This window comes from Muntiacus reevesi, chromosome 2 (assembly GCF_963930625.1).
Source record: "Muntiacus reevesi chromosome 2, mMunRee1.1, whole genome shotgun sequence".
NCBI classification, from domain to species: domain Eukaryota; kingdom Metazoa; phylum Chordata; class Mammalia; order Artiodactyla; family Cervidae; genus Muntiacus; species Muntiacus reevesi.
In genome coordinates, this window is record NC_089250.1 from 35,643,257 (window position 1) to 35,659,457 (window position 16,201).

The window sequence follows — 16,201 nt, forward strand, 5'->3', positions numbered from 1 at the left end:
TGTACGACTTGACTAGAGATCAACTCTCTACTTGGGATGCATATGAAGTTGGATACACATTTTCAGTCCATCTCATGGATTCAGGTCCGTTGTAGGAATGTTTCTCTGGTGTTTTGTTGAGGATGAATTTCTGTTATCCTGTCTTTCAGGTCCTGTCGGAGTAGGTTTGAATGAACTGAAACGCAAGCTGCTGATCAGTGACACGCAGCACTATGGTGTCACAGTGCCCCGTAAGTTCTGTTCTGTTTGCTGCTGCAAGTGCGGGCCCAGCACTCAGACAGCATGCGTGCTGCAGGCTGGCTGCCAGCGTTCCCAGCTGGTCTCCACCCAGCCCTGGGGGGGACAGAGTGACCTTATCCACATTTTACAGAGGAGGAAACTGAGGCTTGAAAGTTCAGGGGAAAGCCCCAGAGTACACAGGCAAGGTATTTGTTGATTTCAGCTTCCCTGCCGAGTTTTTATGGTGAATTTTAGTACATGTATGACATTAAATTCTTACTTACAAGTTTTCTTCTAAATAGAAGTGTATTCTACTTCTTTAATTTCCAGAGTTTTCAACAAGCTTTAAGACCAGAAGGACCAAACTACAGAGAGCTAAAGGAGGCATCTTGTAATATAAGTGTTTCTTTCTTTTTTTTTTTTTAATTTAATTTTTTTTTCAGTGGGTTTTGTCATACATTAACATGAATCAGCCATATAGTTACACGTATTCCCCATCCCGATCCCCCCTCCCACCTCCCTCTCCACCCGACTCCTCAGGGTCCTCCCAGTGCACCAGGCTCGAGCACTTGACTCATGCATCCCACCTGGGCTGGTGGTCTGTTTCACCATAGATAATATACATGCTGTTCTTTTGAAACATCCCACCCTCACCTTCTCCCCCAGAGTTCAAAAGTCTGTTCTGTACTTCTGTGTCTCTTTTTCTGTTTTGCATATAGGGTTATCGCTACCATCTATCTAAATTCCATATATATGTGTTAGTATACTGTAATGTTCTTTATCTTTCTGGCTTACTTCACTCTGTATAATGGGCTCCAGTTTCATCCATCTCATTAGAACTGATTCAAATGAATTCTTTTTAGCGGCTGAGTAATATTCCATGGTGTATATGTACCACAGCTTCCTTATCCATTCATCTGCTGATGGGCATCTAGGTTGCTTCCATGTCCTGGCTATTATAAACAGTGCTGCGATGAACATTGGGGTGCACGTGTCTCTTTCAGATCTGGATTCCTCAGTGTGTATGCCCAGAAGTGGGATTGCTGGGTCATATGGCAGTTCTATTTCCAGTTTTTTAAGAAATCTCCACACTGTTTTCCATAGTGGCTGTACTAGTTTGCATTCCCACCAACAATGTAAGAGGGTTCCCTTTTCTCCACACCCTCTCCAGCATTTATTGCTTGTAGACTTTTGGATAGCAGCCAACCTGACTGGCGTGTAATGGTACCTCATTGTGGTTTTGATTTGCATTTCTCTGGTAATGAGTGATGTTGAGCATCTTTTCATGTGTTTGTTAGCCATTTGTATGTTTTCTTTGGAGAAATGTCTGTTTAGTTCTTTGGCCCATTTTTTGATTGGGTCGTTTATTTTTCTGGAATTGAGCTTCAGGAGTTGCTTGTATATTTTTGAGATTAATCCTTTGTCTGTTTCCTCATTTGCTATTATTTTCTCCCAATCTGAGGGCTGTCTTTTCACCTTACTTATAGTTTTCTTTGTTGTGCAAAAGCTTTTAAGTTTCATTAGGTCCCATTTGTTTATTTTTGCTTTTATTTCCAATATTCTGGGAAGTGTTTCTTAATTACTTTTCATATTGTAGTCATTGACAAATAGTAAAATGAGCTTTTCATGGCCATATAATCTGAATGCGGTAGGCTTCTTTTCAGTATAGAGAATAAAGTCTGTTTTTATAAACCTGGTTTTCACAAGGCATGCTTACAAATGAAACATGATCCTGGAAGCATTTTGATATTCAGAATAAATGTCATTTAATTACTTAATAATTTGTTGATATTAGGGAGCCATTTAAAAGACTAGATTGAAATGTTGGCTTTTAGTAATGTTAAAAAAGAAAGTTGTTTGTATATTGCCCTTAGCAGTGTTCTCCAGTTTTGGACGAGTTTGACTTTATTTTAAAATTATAGTTTTCTGTTACCTCATTACTACCTTTTTCCAAGTTATTGTTTATAATCATTTTCAGCCATAAGTTATAGGGTTGCTGATTTCTACCAACAGAGATGAAAGTAAAGGAAAATGGAAATATGGAATTAAACAGTTTCTTTTTATTTTTCCTTTAATTATGCACTACTCTCACAAAAGCTGAATTGTAATATGCAAGTCATTAGAAAATCTTGAAAAGCAATTAATAAGCTTACAGGTGAGTGAGTACAGATAAATCCTAGAGGAAAACAGATTACAAAGGAAAAAACAAATTTAATAATTTACTAGTTTCTTCATTGCCTTTGTCTTATTTTGTCCTCCCAACAGTGGTATAAGATGGTCAATATCCCCATTTCACAGAGGAGGAAATAGATAAAAAGGATACTTTGACTTACCCAGAAGTTCTGTAGGCAATAGTTGCACTTGATTTGAAACCAGGTTTCATGTTCTTCCTCCCACATAACACTACACAAGCCTTTCCAGCTCCAGATCCTCTTTACTGTAGCCCAATGAGTGTGTGTGTGTGCTAAGTCACTTCAGTCGTGTCCAACTGTTTGCCACCCTATGAACTGTAGCCCGCTGGGCTCCTCTGTCCATGGGCTTCTCCAGGCAAGAACACTAGAATGGGTTGCTATGCCCTCCTCCAGGGGATCTTCCTGACCTGGGGATTGAACCCACGTTTCTTATGTCTCCTGCATTGGCAAGTGGGTTCTTTACTACTAGCACCACCTGGAGTAAAAACTGACTTCTTTTGAAGAGGACAAATCTTAATAAGAGTGTCTATCAAATGTAACCCTACCCAGTAGTTTTGGTATTATTCAAGGCACCTTGGACTTCCCCGGTGGTTCAGATGGTAAATAATCTGCCTGCAATGCAGGAGACCCAGGTTCAATCCCTGGGTAGGGAAGATTACCTGGAGAAGGAAATGGCAACCCACTCCACTATTCTTGCCTGGAGTATTCCATGGACAGAGGAGCCTGGTGGGCTACAGTTCATTGGGTCACAGCACCTTGGACTCAGTGTATCCATCTATTAAATTATTATCTACATCTAAAGTTGTTACAGAAATGAACATCATCCAGAAATGTTCTAGGGATGAGACTCCTCAAAGAAATCCCTAAAAGAGTAATTATCCTTCTTAAACAGGTCTAATGTCAAAAGATCCCCAGAACAATGTTTTCCATATTTGCCTGATAATAAGAATCCCTTGAGGTTCCAGAGTGATTCTCGTTCTCGAGATCTGACAGAATTCCTGAAAATCTGTGTTCACAGCCAGCATCCCAGGTGATTCACTGTATTAGACATGTGTGGGAAATACAGCCATTGTATCAAGAGTGGATGATTTAATTAATTAAGGTATTTTTAAGAGCAGTTTTAGAATTTTAGATAGGTTTGGGCTCCCTTGGTGGCACTAGTGGTAAACAATCTGCCAGCTGATGGTTGGGAAGCTCCCCTGGAGGAGGAAATGGCAACCCACTCCAGTATTCTTGCCTGGAAAATCCCATGGACAAAGGAGCCTTGCTGGCTACAGTCCATGGAGTCTCAGAGAGTCGGACACAACTGAAGCGACTTAGCACGCAGCACATAAAAGACTTTATTAGGCAGAGTTATGATTATTTGGAGAAAAATTGCTTTGATTATACCACCAGTGTTCTGTTTGATCTTTAGCTCCATAATCTCCATTCCCACAACCCCTTTTTCATCCTTAATATTGGTGATTTTCTCTTCTTTTTTTTTCTCAGTGTGACTCGGCTTTTAAATTTTGTTTTCCTTTATTGTTTTCTAAAAATATTTTGTTAATTTCTGTTCTTTACTATTTTACATGTGAAAAGAATGTGTATTCTGCTGTTACTGGACGTGATGCTACGTAGACATTAACTAGACCCAGGAAGTTGGTAATGGTGTTCAGATCACCTGTGTCTTGCTGACATTTTGTCTAGTCCTATCAACTGTTGCAAGAGGGGCATTGAAATCTCTTACTCTGATTGTGAGATTGTCCACTTCTCCATTTAACTCAGTCCAATTTTGCTTTGTTACTATGTATGTACAAACTTACAATTGTTATACATTTATCTTTTGTCATTTTTAAATATTCTTTTTTTCCTTGAGGTATCTTATCTAAATAGCCACATCAGCCTTCTTATGCTTACTGTTTACATGGTGTATCATCTTCTGTTTATTCTCAACATACCCATGTCTTTATATTTAATGTGTCTTCCCTGTAGACTTGTAGACAGTATGTACTGGGATCTTGCTTTTTCACCCATTTTATGACTCTCTGCCTTTTAAGAGAAATACATGGACAATTAACATTTTTTGAATTGACGAAATGATTTAAGCCACACTTTTATTGTTTTCCGTTTATTCCTTTTGTTTCTTTATTCCTTGTCTACTTTGTGAGGGTGGTATTTGAATGTTCTTTAGTATTCCATTTTAATTTACCTAGTAGCTCTCTGCTTATATCTCTTTGCATTGCTTTTTTACTGGTTGCTCTAGGGATTACAATATGCATATATCTGACCATTCACAGTTTAAGTAACTTTGTGACATTTCACGTAAAATATAGAAACCTTGCAATTATGTAAGTCCCTATGCCTCCACTTCTTTTTGTGTAGTTGTCAAATCTATTATATTTGCATACATTGAAAACTCCAACAGATAACTTTCACTTTAAATCTGTTTTATGTATTTTAAAGAACTTAAGCAGAAAAAAGTAGACTTCTGTATTTACTCAACTATGTATTCTTCCTGTTCTTTCTTCATTTCTGAAGATATGCTTCCTTCTTAACGTTTCCTTTCAGTCTGAAAAACTTCCTTGAATATTTCCTTTAGCACAGATCTGCTGATGAATTCTACTAGTTTTCCTTCATTCAAGAAAGTCTTTATTTTGCCTTTAATCCTGAAAGGTATTTTGGCCAAAGGTTTTTTTCTTTTAGTATCTTAAAGATATGATTTCATTGATGTTTTATGCATATGATAAGAAATCTGTAATCATTGAACTCACATATCTATTTCCCGTGTATGTACTGTGATTTTGTTGTTGTTGTTGTTTTCTAGATGCTTTCAAGATTTTGTCTTTACTTCTCTTTCACTTTGACTGGTTTGGATGTGCTATGTCCAAGCATTATTGTCTTTGAATTTTTCCTGTTTGGGATTTGTTGATTTCTGAAATTTGTAAAATGTATGTCTTTAATCAGATTTTAGCAGTTTGGGACTGTTATTTCTTCAAATACTTTTTTAAGCCTCAGTCTTTTTCAGTCTTTCTGGCATCTTCACTACACATCTGTTAGACATTTCAGTCAACATTTTCATACAGGTCTCTAGGGCTCCATTTATTTTTTTTTTTTTTCAATTTTCTTTCTCTTGGTTGCCCAGATTTTATAATTCCTATTGATCTGTCTTCAAGTTCACTGGCTATTTTCCCTGTCATCTCCATTCTGCTATTGAGCCTATCTGGTGGTTGGTTTTTGTAAAATATATTTCAGTTCTAAAATTTCCATTGTTTTCTTCTTTATAGTTTCTATTTCTTTGCTAAGAATTCATGTTTTCATTCATTTCAGGTGTGTTTTCCTTTACCTTATGAAGCATAATTGCAGTAGTTGCTTTAAAGTCTTTGACAGTTCTAACTTCTCAGTCTTTTAGGGCTGCCTTCTATTATCTTTCCCTCTGAGAAATAAATGCCCATATTTTTTCAGTTCTTGTATGTTGAATAATATAAAACTGCATTCTGGATATTATGAATGCTATGTTGTATTGACTCCAGGTCAATAATATTCTGAAAAGTGGTAATGTTTCTATTAAAGAAGTAACCAACTAGTTTATGTTTAGACCATAAGTTTTATCTCATTTTATATAAATTATGGTTTAAATCTCACTTCAGTTCTCTAAGCTTTGCTATGTTGGTTTGAGTCTGCCCTGTCTTGTGCAGTTAAGGGATCAGTCTGCAACTTGTGTGAATAGTGCAGGTCTCAGCTCCACTCTCTATGCCTTCTGTACATTGGTTTGGGCATGTTCTGTGCTTCTACTACTTGTGGGCTAGGCTGAAGCTTGTGTATTCTAATCTTTGTTGTTGTTTGTTGTTAAGTCGTGTCAGACTTTTGCAACTGCATGGACGGTAGCCCACCGGGCTCTTCTGTCTATGGGATTTCCCAGGCAAGAATGCTGGAATGAGTTGCTATTTCCTCCTCCAGGGGATCTTCCTGACCAGGGATCGAACCTGGGTCTCCTGGTTGGTTGGCAGATTCACTATCACCAAGTCCCCTGGGAAGCCATTCTAATCTTAGTTCACGTCTTAAAACTTGGCTGGTTGGAGTCTGGGCTTCATGTGCACCGCTTAGGGGTTATTCTTAGATTAGTGTTGATTTCTTCACAGAATTGGAGTATCTCCTTCTCTAGCTTTCTCCCTTCCTGGATTCCTTGCACACTCTTCAATGCACAGGGGAGTTTTCTTCCTGGTTCTTTTCACCAGAAAGTCAGGACTTCTGTTGGAATTCAGACACACATTCCTCCATACACTCTGTGAACGAGCCCACCCATAGGGCAAAGTGAAAGAAAGTGAAGTCACTCAGTCGTGTCCAACTCTTTGCAACCCCATGGACTGTAGCCTCCCAGGGTCCTCCGTCCATGGAATTTTCCAGGGAAGAGTACTGGAGTTGGGTTGCCATTTCCTTCTCCAGGGGATCTTCCCAACCCAGGGGTCGAACCTGGGTCTCCCTCATTGCATGCAGATGCTTTACCATCTGAGCCACCAGGGAAATCCCCCATAGAGCAAAGCTAAAGGGAAATAAAAGTTAAACTCTCCCTTACTGAGGCTGACTCTCTTCCGGTCTGCCTGCTTTATTTGTTTTCAAAGTGTTCAAAGCAGAAGTGGATGTTTTGGGTTCAGAGTTTTTAGCTGTAATCAGGAGGGATGGACTGCAGTCAGTTTTATACTTGCCACCTCAGCACTGCAATTCCTGAGGGGTTTACTTTTGTTTTTTAAAGTTAATACTGTATTTTCTGCTCCATTATAATTCAGTAGCAAATAATTAGGCAAAATTGCTAAAAAGTTTAGAAGTTCACTTGTATTTCAAAATGTTTAGAATTTTGCAAAGGAGAAATGAATAGGGTTCTTTGATTAGTAAAGCAAACATTAATGGCATACCCCATGTACCATGTGTAAAGTAAAATAATTTCAGAGTTTACCTTTCAACCTAGTGAGCAGTTAACTTGCTTCAATGAATAAAGAATCAATAAAAGATGAAAATAAGTGTATTACTTGCAAAAAGGGAATTTTTCCTCGATCTTAAATACCATTTTATTTAATTAGCATATTAATGCCCCTTCAGAATAATTAATGGCATAAACACAATGCAATTCAATTTTTAATCCACCTTCAAGTCAATATAACTTTAGTATCAATGGAAAAATGGAATTAAACGGATTCCTATATTTTATTAGCTAATGTGCTTTTTTAAGTTTTAAATCTTATTTAAGAAAGATCCTTTAATCAAATACATAATTTCTTTTTTAGTATTTCTCTTAGGGTGGCTGATGTAGATACTTTTCTGAACTCTTTTTAATTAAATCACAGATACCACCAGACCAAGAAGAAGCCAGGAGAGTGATGGTGTTGAATATATTTTCATTTCCAAGCATTTGTTTGAGACAGATGTACAAAATAACAAGTATGTGGAATTTTTTTTTAAAGAATTTTCATGAAACTACTGTTTTTAAGCATGTGGCCATATATGCAGTTATAAGCAATTTTATTTGAAGTGAATTTTCACTTTTATAATAATATTTGAAACTGATAAAATATAATTCAATTAGTGGTTATTACTAATCTTTGCCTTTAACTTTCCAATAACCTAGAGCTGTTGTGTATCTGATTAAGTTGAATGTGTAGGGATTATTTTGAAGAGTAAGGGAATGTTGTTAGTGTATTCCTGTCACATCTTCCCACCCCACTAACTGAATCTTAATGTAGAATTTGGATAGAACTTTATTTTAAAAACTAGTAACTGTGTAATCCCTAGATACGATCTATAGCCACTAGACCAATGGTCAGTGACAAGAGCCCTGGCCCTTCAGCTTTGAGGAAAAGAATTTCCACAAAGACAGAAAGTAGTGAAGCAACTGAAGTATTTATTAAGAGGAAGAAGAGTACAGTATGATGTGTGGACAGACACGAGTGGCCTGAGAGAGTGAGTCGCTGAGCTGCACCCTCGTGGCAGTCTGAATTACTTTTATGGGGTTTTCTTCTGGGTTTCCTTTGACCAGTCATTTTGATTTGCCTGGTTCACAGTCCATATTTGGTATATCTCAGGATCCTTCCATGTGTGCACATGCATGTCTTAGCCAAGATGGATCCTACACAAAAGCATATGGGTAGAGAACATCCCTTAACGTAACTCCCCTTTGGCCTCCAAGGAGCCTTTTTTGCACGTGTATGGTCAGGGAGGTCTCCTGACTTTGAGAAATATGTCATCTGGGCAGGGCCCAGACTCCTCCCTTAATTGCCCTGCTAGTCTCCTCCTGGAGTTACAGTCAACAGGGAATGAATCTCCCAATCTCTTTATGCTGATGGGGGGGAGGGAGGATGGGGAGTGTGGGTAGGACCCATCTACCTCCTGCCTCAGTTCCAGCATTTGCCACATACCTCTGTCTCTCACTGGCTTTTCAAAAGTTAAATAAAAAATAATGTTAATCATCTTGCTTATACCATATCTTCTAGCAAGCCCTAAGTCTCCTACCCCCAGGTTTTCCATTTGCTTAAGGATAATATTTTAGGCTATCAGAGAGCAATGTGTGTATTAATGCAAGATTGTGGGATTTTATTGAAACATCAAAATGCTTTTTTCATGTTCGGCACAGTGATTTTGAGTTTTTATAGCACGTGATCAGCCGCCTTGGTTCCATTAACCACCAGCCAGTCCCTCCTCTTATGCTAAAGCTGAGCTTGGTTATTCTTTCGTGTGTAGTGAAATTTCAGTAGTTTCTATTGTTTGGTTTATTCACTGTTTTATTGCATTGCATTAGCTCTGAAAAAGAGGTGATGGAAAACATTAGAGCACTGCTGGACTAAAGTACTTCTTTCTGCTTAAGTGTAATACAAGCAAGTGTTACTGATTTGAAAAAGTAAAATAGAAGATTTCTTTTAGAAATTGACATTCTGAAGTACTTGGACCTAGTTATTTTATTAAAAACAGTTTGAAAATTACATGTTCAGCAAAACATCTTTTATATATATGAATTATGTCTGCTATATATATATGTGTGTATATATACATGTAATTCACAAATGATTCTAATTTCTACAGGTTTATTGAATATGGTGAATATAAAAACAACTATTATGGCACAAGTATAGACTCAGTTCGGTCTGTCCTGGCTAAAAACAAAGTTTGTTTGTTGGATGTTCAGCCTCATGTAAGTGAAGTGACCTAGTCAACACACTTCTAGCCCATCTGAGCATTTCATTATGGGGTAAATCTGAAATCGACTCACTTTTGGCATTTAGGTGCCTTTCCTAAGGTGACAAAAGTATTTAAATGTAATTTGAGAAGGCTCTACTGAAAAAAAAAAAGCCAATGCTGTTAGAAGAAAGCCTGGAGATGTGTGTTTGTAACTGTTAGATTCAGTGTTTGCCAAGTATAATGACTTACTTATTCTATGTATTTTATAAATTTATTACATTGTATGTAAAATGTATTCTCTTGTATGCATTATAAGTGTTCATAATTGTTTGCAATGGACATTTTGGTTCTATAATTAGCCTAGAAATGTAAAATCCTGGCAAGAGCCGTGAGCGGCTCACAGGAGTTGTACGGCTGCCGGGCAGAGCTCACCTGGCACCCTGGGGATTCGGTACAGGTGGATTGAGAGACGGTGGGTGAAGCAGCTCACTTTCCTGTCTCACCACAGACCACCTCCATCACCGCCCCCCACCCCATGCTCCTCACTACCCGGGAGCAGTGCTGACCTAAAAGCAGGAGACTTGCCCCTGAAGGGGACTTTGAAGGCAGGATGAAAGAGAAGGGACACCTCATTCTGAGAGCAGGAGAAGGCTTAGATGGCTCGGCTGGAAGACTTGCATGTAAAGAAAATTAACTCATAGCGTCTTTTGGGTATTAGATCTAAGAACTAGCTTTCTGGTATTTTTAGCTGCTTCTCCTCAAGATTGAATGATGGCATATTTCAAAGCATTTTAAAGACAGGTTGCATTCTCCATTTGTCCAGAGGTATCTATCTAGTAACATTTAATTGTCAACAAATGATTGAACAATAATATAGTGAAAGGCCTGCTAACCTTAATTAGGAAATAATTTTAAGGAATTTCCTCCTTAGAAAATTCAGTTGTACTACAAAACTTACTCCTGATATTATGAAGAAATGAAAGAAAATGTGTTTCCTTCCTTGCAGACAGTGAAGCACTTAAGGACATTAGAATTTAAGCCGTTTGTGATATTTATAAAGCCTCCATCAATAGAGCGTTTGAGGGAAACAAGAAAAAATGCAAAGATTATCTCAAGCAGAGATGACCAAGGTGCTGCAAAGCCCTTTACGGTGAGTATGAGGATGCCTCACTGGAAATACATAAGCAGGAATTAAAGTCATATATGTTGTGAATGAATCTTCATATTACATTGACTCAGACTATTTTGTGCATTTTACACATATTACATTGACTCAAAGACTATTTTGTGCATTTTATGCAGGTATTTTATGCATACTTAGAAAATTTCTGAAGGCACATATAAAAAAACCACTGAGTTTTCAACTAGCCTTATTTTTAAAGCGGAAAATACTGGTTGGTTACTATTACTCATTAATAGTCTAGATGAAGATTTAATAATTTGCCTTTTGTACCAACATCATATATAGCATAATAAAAGAAAAAGCATCATTTGGGGTATAGGACAAATAGACTCGTATTGTTCAATTTGTATTTCCTTTGACTGTTGTTAGAAATGGCACCGGAAACTTTCACAACATTGTTGATGGGCTATACTCCAAAATAAAAGGTTTAAAAAAGAAATCACAGCTGTGGTGGGTTAATGATTAGAATGACTGGCAGGGTCTCTGTTTTTTAACCTTAAGACAGTGTATTATACTTTAGGATCAAGAGAATGACAGAAGCATTTTTCCCCTCTCTCTTTTAAGTAACTCATCTTTAACCTTAGTCCATATTACTATTAATTGTGGGTATCAAATACATATGATGTTTTTTATTCCCAGTATTTTTTAAATATCTTTTTTTTCTAAACTACTGACAGCATACAACCATACTAAGTAGGTACTGTTACATGATGTTAATTACTCAGGGCTCTGGATTAACACTAAAATTAAAATCTCTGTTGTGAAAGTCTTCTGTGACCTTGAGATATCGACTCTGAAATGACTTCAGGATGTCACAGTATAAAGAATTACTGTATTATTTATTACAGTCTTTTACAATGTAAAGGTTTCTCAATGAAGATAATAAACGATAACATCGTCCAAAGATTTAACTCACATATATGTATGTGGTCTTGCTATATAACCAACTAAAATTCTTCCTGGTTTCAAAAATGTATGAAGGACACTCATCCACTTGCACTGAAGCATGGAAGGACATGGTATACATGTCTTTTCATAGATGTATCCAACTCTGAAAAAGTAGTTTTTCTTATACATTCCTTGCTATGAATAAATGTAGACAATTCAGGCAAAGCATCAGGATAAACGCTTCTACTTTAATACTGGAACATCCCTGTAATGATAAGTGACTAATTATCCTGAAAGATGGGAGTTTTGACTCTTGTCAGAGCAGTTTTAGTTACAAGCAAATAGAGAGTATTAGAAATTACGGCTTCTGAAGAATTTACAATTAAAGAGGGTAATTTTCTTTCATGGCTGAGGTGAAATAGTGAACACAGAACAGCATTAGATAAACCAATTGTGTAATAACTGCACTAATGTGATGAAACTGCCTGGTTAACCAGTTCTATTTAATACTTTTGTAGGAAGACGACTTTCAAGAAATGATTAAATCTGCCCAGATAATGGAGAGTCAGTATGGCCATCTTTTTGACAAAACTATAGTAAATGATGATCTTGCTGTGGCCTTCAATGAGCTGAAAACAACTTTTGACAAATTAGAGACAGATACTCATTGGGTTCCAGTGAGCTGGTTACATTCATAACTATGGGAAGTTTTTCTCTTCTTTTTGTAGAGTGCGTGGTTAAATCAGTTACCATTTTGGTGGTAGGGTTTTTTTTAAATCTATATCACTGTTAGAGATGTGCAATCTTGGTTAAAATTGAATGTTGGTTTTGTATCTTTTTATAGTCTTATTTCAAACACATGTTTGAGTATAAGATCCAGAATTAAAATGTGCACAGTACTGGATTCTGAGCAGAGCTTTGAACCGTCTGGCTGAATACAAAGCTCTACCTCCAAGAGGAGGTTGAACTTTTTATAGAAAGTCTTAGCTAGAGTATATACATGGGCATCCAGTGCTTCTGCTGGTCTCAGACGTGGTCACTGCCTTTGCCATTTGCATGTTAGCCATTGAAGATGCTAAGTTTACAGCCTTAAGCAGCTCCAGACAAGACAGCTTAGGTGTACTTTGGGTGGATCATCAGAGATGCACCTGGACCAGCAGTAAGGTGGAGTCCTCTCACTATCCCAAAAGTGCAACATTTTCTCTTACATAGACACATGTAGTCACAGTGTGCTCTCAAGAACCTCTCTTTAGAGGAATTACTGAAAATCTGTCTCAACCAGTGGCCTTCGTGTTCTAGTTTGAGAAGGCTTTGTGAGTACATACCAGTGACTCAATGAATGTTTAATAAGGGAAGGTAGGCTTTGAAAATTATTACATATGAAACTAAAGACCTTTCCTTGTTAGAATGGTGATTACATATCCAAAAGCACTGATTACAGAGGACAATTTTATTTATAAATTCTCAGACATTTCTTTCTGGACTCACCAGAAATTCTGGAGCCAGTTTTCTGGCTTTGCATTTTCCCAGTAGATTACAAGAATGAATCCTATTCTAAATGTAGGTTTTACATGTTACTGATACAGTTAAAGAAAATGTGACCATTTCCTCAAATATGTGCAGTTGATCACTATATTTAAATTTCACTATAAATTGTATTTTAGAAAACTGTTCATGTAATGTTAACTTATTTGTCATCAAAATATTTCTTTACATTGGCCAGATACCATCCTAATCTTGCTGTTTTTAAAGAAGTTTAAGAAAGACTCTCATATTGTAAATATATAGATGGGATCTCTCATTTTTCTTTGATACTACTGATCTTCAGTGAGTAAATTATACAGCTCAAAATACTAGAAATGTGCGTAGTTGTATAAGAGAATATGCGTCCCATTCTTGCCTGCAGTAAGACCCTGCCAATCAGAGCATCATAGTATCTGTGACTTTTAAACAGAAAAAAAAATATTTTTGTTGATTTCTAAAGAGAGTTTAGATGTCCTGTTTAAAGAAAAATAGTGTAGTGAAATTTTATATATTTATGAAATATTTGAAAGGCATATTTTTTTAATTATCAAATGAGGCTATTCATAAAACAAATTGTATGTAAAGATGTCATTAATTTAAAATAGTTTTTTAAATCGGGGTCAACATTCCATGTAAATATTTTGACCTTTGTTTGTACTCAGATCCACATGTGTGCTCTGTGCACATCTGACAGCATGGCTCACCAGCTTTCTTCATACATGTGAGATTTCATGCCTGATACACACTCGCAGCTAAACAGTTAGATAACCAGTGTTACCTGAGAGCCTAATCCAAACAGCAAATTCTAAGTTAATTAAGTAAACAGCAACCAATTCAGCTTAAAAGGAGGTTTGGCGTTGCCAGGTCTAATACTGAAGCCATACTTCATGGTTGTGTGGCTGGTCTAAGAAAAGTACAAGTTTTCCTTGGATGGTTTGGGTAATATTCTTTTTGAACACTGATTGAAATTTCCAGTAAGTTGACTTTCTAGGAAATGAATTATAATTTAGGTAGGCCGAATTCTTTGTTCAGAAACAGAACATGGTTTGTTTTTGTTTTTTGCCTCAATTCTTTACTGTGGAGGTAGAGATCGTGTGATAAAAATGGAGTCCCTTTTGGTGGTGGGGATGGTGATGGAGGTGTTATAAAAGTATAACTGTCCAATCTCTCTCCCTTTTTACACTAGAACTGAAAAGTATTTTTTTTTAAATAATGGAAAAGGAGCAATTCAGCAATTTAAACCATCTTTCCTCAATAGTACACATATGTGGTCTTGCTAGTGACGTCTACATAGCCACCTTGATGCTTAGAAAAAGATTCAGTTCTCTTTAATTTAGTAAGGCTAGTAGCTCCGTGGGCTTGGGGATAAATGTTGCAAAGGGCCCTTGATCCTGTATTGGTGTACCCCTGGCTCCCTCTTGAAGGAGGAGAGACTGGTTCTTTAGGCAGCCTGCTCCCAAGACAATGTCAGCCACTATTTGAGAGAACAGGAATATTTATTTTTTTAAGTCCAAATATTTAATATCCAAGATTAAGAAGATAAGTCTGTATTCCCATCAATAACAAACTGGAATCTGTTTTTTTTTTTTTTTAGGTGAAATTGAAATACCATTTTTACCATTATTTTACTTACCAGTATAGACATTATTGATATCTTTAAGGCTGACCTTCCTGGTATCATGTAATGACTGAATGTATCTAAATTGTAATAATTTAAAATTGACAAGCATATAAAGCAAAACTATGTTGTTAAACGTTTTCTGAAGATACAGATTTTTATTATTTATTTTCTTTTTGACTAGTAAGAGTTTATAAATAAAAGGAATGGAAAACCTTTGAGCGTAATAAAGTATCTTCAAATTATATGTATACTTTCTTGAAGATTGCTCTTGCACTTGGTATCTACTTCACTGTTTCGGATGGTAGAACAAGTTTTCTTACTGACACCATGTGATTTGAACTGCCTCTGTCTAAAACAAAATTTCATATTTGTTTCAGACCTTAATTGGTTTCATCAAAGTTGTTGGAGAGATGAAATCCACTTGGAGAGATGAAATCCACTAGCCTCAATCTTACCCAGTCCAGCCATTCAAAGTTGTGGAGGAAAAAATGGGATGGTTGATACCAGCCTGTCCATGGTGGAAACACCCCATGGAGCATTACCCATGTCTTCTGCCTGAGTTGGAGGTGGAAGTGAAAGTGTTAGTCACTCAGTCATGTCCAACTTTTGTGACCCCATGGACTGTAGCCTGCTAGGCTCCTCTGTCCATGGGATTCTCCAGGCAAGAATACTGGAATGGGTTGCCATTTCCTCCTGCAGGGGATCTTCCTGACCTAGCGGTTGAGCCTGTTGTCTCCTACATTGGAGGCAGACTTTTTTTTTTTTTTACCATCATCTGAGCCTATTGAAGACAAACTGCCACCTCTTACAGAGAAGCTAGTTAGCTTTGGCCTTGCTTCAGTGGTTGAGCCCATTAGCCCAGCCCTGCTTCCACTGAGAACATGACCTGTTAGGACCATGGGATCTGGAGCGATTTGTTAAGTTTGGCTTTGCCTGTTATTAGTTTTATGGTCTCGTTTAATCTCACCAGTCACTCATTTTCTGATCAGAAAATCACAGCGGTAATAATGGTGCTTACCTCATAGGCCTGTTGAATGCTGTTGACCTGCAGTCCATGGGGTCACAAAGAATCAGACACGACTGAGTGACTGAACTGACATAGGACTGTTAAGGGCATAAAATGAACAAAGGGATCCATGCCATGTGCTGGAACAAGCCTGGGCTATGAGTACTTAACTGATCATGAGCTTATTTACACAGTGATCAGCCTCATATCACACAACTTAAAAGCAGCTGTGTAAATATTCTTAATTACCCCACAAATAGTTCCTCATATTAGTAAATTCACAGGGAGCTTCCTAAACAATTTCTATGACCAGTTTTCTTGGATTTTTTTTTAAAAAATTCCATTACTTTCAAATGATAAACCCAAAATTAATTAGGTGGTCCTCAACAGGAAAGTGAACCAAGTTTTATGTTCAGCTACTGACA

At 37.2% G+C, this 16,201-nt stretch overlaps 1 protein-coding gene across 2 annotated transcripts in view; it reads left to right on the plus strand.

Moving 5' to 3' along the window:
* Positions 1-14,985, plus strand: part of MPP7 (MAGUK p55 scaffold protein 7) — a 219,660-nt gene extending 204,675 nt beyond the window's left edge. For both annotated transcript variants that reach the window (XM_065921254.1, XM_065921255.1), the window contains 5 exons: positions 150-230; positions 7,730-7,823; positions 9,459-9,567; positions 10,561-10,704; positions 12,144-14,985. In XM_065921254.1, coding sequence (XP_065777326.1) covers positions 150-230; positions 7,730-7,823; positions 9,459-9,567; positions 10,561-10,704; positions 12,144-12,323 — 608 coding nt within the window. In that variant the 3' untranslated portion in view covers positions 12,324-14,985. The remainder of the gene's footprint in view (positions 1-149; positions 231-7,729; positions 7,824-9,458; positions 9,568-10,560; positions 10,705-12,143) is intronic.
* Positions 14,986-16,201: the final 1,216 nt, after the last annotated feature.